The 5,486-nt window shown below is 46.2% G+C and overlaps 1 protein-coding gene across 1 annotated transcript in view; it reads right to left on the reverse strand.

Moving 5' to 3' along the window:
- Positions 1-502: 502 nt before the first annotated feature.
- NPHP1 (nephrocystin 1) overlaps positions 503-5,486 on the reverse strand; it is a 50,986-nt gene continuing 46,002 nt past the window's right edge. Inside the window, exons 19-20 of the mRNA XM_004369427.2 lie at positions 2,450-2,494; positions 503-830 (exon numbers count right to left, since the gene is read on the reverse strand). Coding sequence (XP_004369484.1) covers positions 558-830; positions 2,450-2,494 — 318 coding nt within the window. The 3' untranslated portion in view covers positions 503-557. The remainder of the gene's footprint in view (positions 831-2,449; positions 2,495-5,486) is intronic.

Consider the following 5,486-nt stretch of genomic DNA (forward strand, 5'->3'; position numbering starts at 1 on the left):
GAAAAGGCAAAACTAGATTCTGCTTTTGTATCTAATTAGGATAAATACATTTACATATTAAACTGAATTACATAATTAACAACACAACTTCCTTAAAGAGGTTACTCTGATTTCCCCGTCATGTGTCAACATAAATTTTATGAGCAATAATCATAAATGTACATATCCTGGATACTAGGCCCTTATCAGATATGTGATTCACAAATATCTTCTCACATTCCATGGATTATCTTTTCAAATTCTTGAATAATCATAATTTAGCTCTTGATAAAATCTTGCTTTTATACAAATCTATAGATAGTCAATGTAAAACTTAAGTTAGATGATTTTTTAAAAAAAATTCTCTTTAAATTTAGATATGACAGTATTATAAAAATTTATTTTATTGCTTTAAAACATATTCGAATTATTGGATAAATACTTATTACAAAACAAGGTCTGTACAAAAAAAGGTACACAAGTTACACTGTGACAGTTATTTTGGCTCTGTCATCTCGTTTGTCACCAGGGAGGGTCCACCAGACCCCGGGGAGGCTGAGGGTGGCAGCCAACCACTGTCAGGCTGCGTTCTTTCTGACTTCACCTAAGAAGTCATAGGTCTGCTCTGAAAGCTCAAAAGGTTCGTGAACCCCTTCCGGTGACAGCAGAGCCTGGAGAGCGCCCTCCTTCTCTTGGTTCTGCTTAAGGAAGTCAGCGATGAGTCTCCAGCGTGTGGCCTCCGTCTCCTCCTCTGCCCACCTGAAGGGAGGCAGGAGCGTGGAATGGATCAGCGGGTACACACAGTCATGGTACACCAGGGTAAACGTGGCTTTCAGGAACTCTTTGTCTCTCTGGGGAAACACCACCACAAATAACTGTGAATAGACCTTAGGCCTGCACCATTATTTCTTAAGTATTAACTTCTACCAACTCCGTTGGCCAAAAAAGCCACCTAACGGGCGGGGTGGAGGTGCCCCAGTGCCTGGCAGGTCACCCATGGGCTCTGAACCGCCCACTCTGAAGTGGACGCGAGCAGGAGTCAACATGGAGCAGAGACCAGCACTTCTCCGAGTCGGTGAGCAACTCCTTGAGACCAGGTGTCATCCAGGCCCCAACGAGGACGTCCAACATACCATCAAGGACACCAGGTGTTTATGTCTAGTCTGGTCCAGCTAAACACACAATCACAGAGATCAGAGACAACAGTCACGCTGTCGTAAGAGAAGGAGAGCAAGTGTTCCGCGTGGAATCCAGAGAAAGGAGGCTCAGGGAGTAAGAACTGGTTCTTAGAGTGTCTGGTCCTCCCTGGGTAACCATGGTGCAGCCGTAGCAACACATCAGTCACTCCCGAAGCTGACAGGCTGAGGTGGGAATTTCAGGGTGCACAGCAGGCAGATGAAGGGGACAGCTGTAACTACACGCAGATATCGGCGCTCCAACCACACCGTGCGTGTAGGGGCAATTTCTACAGGCAGGGCACCTTGCCCACTGCTGTACGAGAACAGCATTAAACCTGCCAGTTGTAGCAAAGGTCAAGTGTCGATTCCGACTTACAGCGACCCTATAGGACAGAGTAGAACTGCTCCTAGGGTTTCTAAGGAGCGGCTGATGGATTCGAACTACAGACCTTTTGGTTAGCAGCCAAGCTCTTAACCACTGTGCCATCAGGGCTCAGTGCAGATGGCGGTGGTCAAATGTAAGCTCAAATAAGAACATGATATCTATAATCAAAAAAAAAATCAGGTTTTCAGTTTGTCCTCCCAAGTTCTTCGCAGGTAATTAGCACTAGAGATCAGCAGCCGACAAACTATGGCCATGGCCCGAATGTGGCCCACAGCTTGTTCTCATAAAGAGAGTGTCATGGAACACAGCCATGCTCAGTCATTTACGTATCATCTGTGGCTGCTTTTGTGTCCCAGTGGCAGAGTTGGGTGGCTGTGACAGAGACCACATGGCCACAAAGCCTAGAATATTTACTACCTGGTCCTTTACAGAACAAGTTTACAGAACGGATTACAGGGGTCAAACCACTCACCACTGATGAATGCGAGTCCTGTTTGGTAACGACCAGGCTTTACGGCCACGGAAGCACAAGCCACGTGCTTTCTCAACATATGATACAGCTCAGGCCGGTTTCTCCTTCCTGAGCCTTACCTGATATAGACTCAGAAAGCCAGAGGAATTTTTCTGTTTTTTTAAGGGAAATTTGACTCTGGTTTAGAAATGTTCCTTGAAATAAAAGTCAGCGATCTGAAATGACCGTTTTGGCCAAGCATCTCTTTTCGCAGAACTAGTTCCCACCTTGGGAAGCGGTCACCCCAACCCTTTCTGGAACCACAATGACATGGTTTACAGTTAAGGGGGATTACGACTATGGCTGCTTTTGCCAATAAAGATGCATTATTAGAATGTGCAAGCAAACACTGAGCTCTGCAAACCTTGTTAAGCTCAGCATGGAAAATCTTATTACCTTCTCTGATCTCTTCAATGTGCTTTCCTTCTCAGCCCATGAACTCTAAAAAGCAAACAGAAATACTACATCAGTGCGAGTATTCCTAAGTCTTTCCTACACGTCTGCAACTTCACTCTATAATATAAACCTACAGATGCCATTAAAAATGCTGCATAGAGCCTACACGTGTGAGAAATGAATCTGTAATGAGGCGTATGTTTCTAATGATCCAGAACCAGACTGACTAGATAATCTTCGAAGTCCATGATTATAAGAAGTCAAACGAAGTTTAAAATATCATCAGTGAAACACTAACACATCCATGCAAACTGCCCAAAACAGCACCTGAACAGCAAAATTGCAGTAAGCTTTTAAGTTAAGACAGTCCTGAAAACAGAAAACACCGTCAAATACCATCCTTCTCTAGAATTCTGTCTGCCATGAGGACGACAGTGGTCAGGATGAGACAGACTAGTTTTGCAAGTAAATACTTCTGACCAGTCCACAAGCTTCAAACAAGCATGTTTACAGAAACAAAAGAACCCAGAAGTCAGTTACTGCAGTAGAAGCACTGTTAAGTCCTGGCTAACTGTGAGCTTGGTGACAATGTGACATGTCTCACAGCTGCCATCCTGGGGCCCCACGTCTGTGCGTGTTTACAGGTGCTCTCCTCCTAGCGTCGGGATCCCCTGCTAACGTGAAAGCATCAGCCCTTTCTCAGCAGCAAGGTCCTGGGGTGAATATGACGTGGCACCAAGAAAGAGATTCTCCATGAAGTAAGGACACACTGAAGGAGCGGTTTCCCACCAGGAGAGCACAGCTGTACCACTCAGAGCCACATCTTGGGTGTTCAGTTATTACCACTCACCCAACAGGAGTGAGGTCCTCCCCCTATTGATAGCTGGGCCTGTGGGTCTCGGAGCGTTTGAACGGCACCCTGGGGCTAAATACCACCCTTAGAGAGCCAGAGTGTACTACTAAATAGGTACTAAATTGTTATTATTAAAATGCCAACAACCAACTGAACTGAACTGAGTAAACCCAGGGAGGTGCACACACATGGTAAGATTTAGGTACACAGCTTAGCACAGACCCCTGCTGGCACAGTGGTCAAGAACTCGACTGCTAACCAAAAGGTTGGCAGTTCGAATCCAGCAGCCACTCCTTGGAAACTCTATGGGGCAGTTCTAGTCTATCTTATAGGGTCACTATGAGTCAGAATCAACTCGACGGCAACGGGTTTGGTGTTGGGTTTACAGCTTAACACAAATACCACTTGGCAACGTCCTACCTGGTAAAATCTGCCCTCTGTTATTTAAATGTCAAGGTCCCACCTCATTTTTCACTGCGTCATCAGCAGGCAGCAGGACTATTCACCTACAGTAACTCAGCAGGGAATGGCAAACATGTGCAGGGTCACTACTAATGCACCCATATCCACTTCCCCATTCCTTCTGCAGCAAACAGGAGATCGTACTTCCCAGCTCCCTTGCAGTTAAGCGGGGCCATAGGACTGGTTCTGGCCAATGAAATGTGAGCAGAAGTGGCCCATGCTGCTTTGCGGAACAGGACGAGTCTCCATTCTCTCTCTCTTCCTGCAGGGGCAACTGGCTATCAAAGAAGCCCCTTGTTCCAGATGATACTACAAGAAAGTGGGGCCCCCACCAGTCTCTACCCTTGGGTAACTATGGGACAGGGTCTTCCATTGCCCCACGGTAGACAGGTACTGAGAGTGTCTGAGCTACCACCGCACAGCCTAGCTTATCCTAAGTAATACAGCATGCCACGAAAGGAAGGCTTCAGAGTGTGGGAACAAATCACTTTTTTTTATTTTTATTGTTTATTATACAAATAATGCACTGAGGAAAAATGAAGAAAATACAGATAAACAAAATAACCTCAAATTCTACGACCCAAAGGTAAACACCATTACCTTTCTGCAATATATTCTTCCAGACCTTTCCACAAGCAGATACAAACACACATACACAGACACACACTTACGACACCTCACATGGGTTTTTTTTCACTTCATAATATACTGTGAACAACTTCACCCAGGTGCCTTCTCTTGACCAGCCTGTGGCGTATCTGGACGCACCCAAAGCTGACCCTCAGTGACAGCCCTGGCTTGGCCAATGCTGAGCTCCAGGGCCACCAGGTCACTGCCCTTCTCTGAGCTGCGTGCTCATCAGGGAAACACAGACATTAGACTAGATGAAGCTGAAGGTGGAAAGCCCTGAAGGCACCATGGTTAAGTGCTCAGCTGCTAATCGAAAGGTAGGTGGTTTGAATCCACCAGCGGCTCCATGGGAGAAAAGAGCTGGTGACCTGCTCCCGTAAAGATTACAGCCCAAGAAACCCCACGGGGCAGTTCTGCTCTGTCCTATAGAGTCGACAGCACACAACATCAGCAGCCTTAGGGTCCCTCCTAACACCAACATCCATATTCTGTGAACGCTGTACACCTAGTGAACCGTCCCAGTACCTAGAACGATGCCTCGCCCATGGCGGACTCTCGTGAAATATCTGTTAAACGGATCAATGTATGGATGTTCTGTATAATGAATTACTATTATAATGCTAGCGGCTTTATGGAAACCCTGGTGGCGTAGTGGTTAAGTGCTATGGCTGCTAACCAAAAGGCCAGCAGTTCGAATACACCAGGTGCTCCCTGGAAACTCTGTGGGGCAGTTCTGCTCTGTCCTACAGGGTTGCTATGAGTCAGAATCGACTCAACAGCAATGGGTTAGTGGCTTTATACGGAAAGAGAGAAATTCTGCATTATCTAGCAACAGTGTCAAATGAATTTATCTGAAATTACGGGAAATCACATGCCAGGCCCATTTTCTCAGATCTACTTGCTGAAAACATCATGATTCTGCTGACACCTCCAACCCCAACCAGACCAGCACGTGAAATCGGTTTCAAAGCCTAATAAAAATCTTTGTACCTGACTGATTTGTCCTTTCCATTCCTGCTGCCAGGCCTGTGCGATCTCGCTCCCTATCTACCAGAGTCACCTCCTCACAGAGCTTACCAAGCCTCCTGCTCA

This window comes from Trichechus manatus, unplaced genomic scaffold (assembly GCF_000243295.1).
Source record: "Trichechus manatus latirostris isolate Lorelei unplaced genomic scaffold, TriManLat1.0 scaffold00004, whole genome shotgun sequence".
Taxonomy (NCBI): Eukaryota; Metazoa; Chordata; class Mammalia; order Sirenia; family Trichechidae; genus Trichechus; species Trichechus manatus.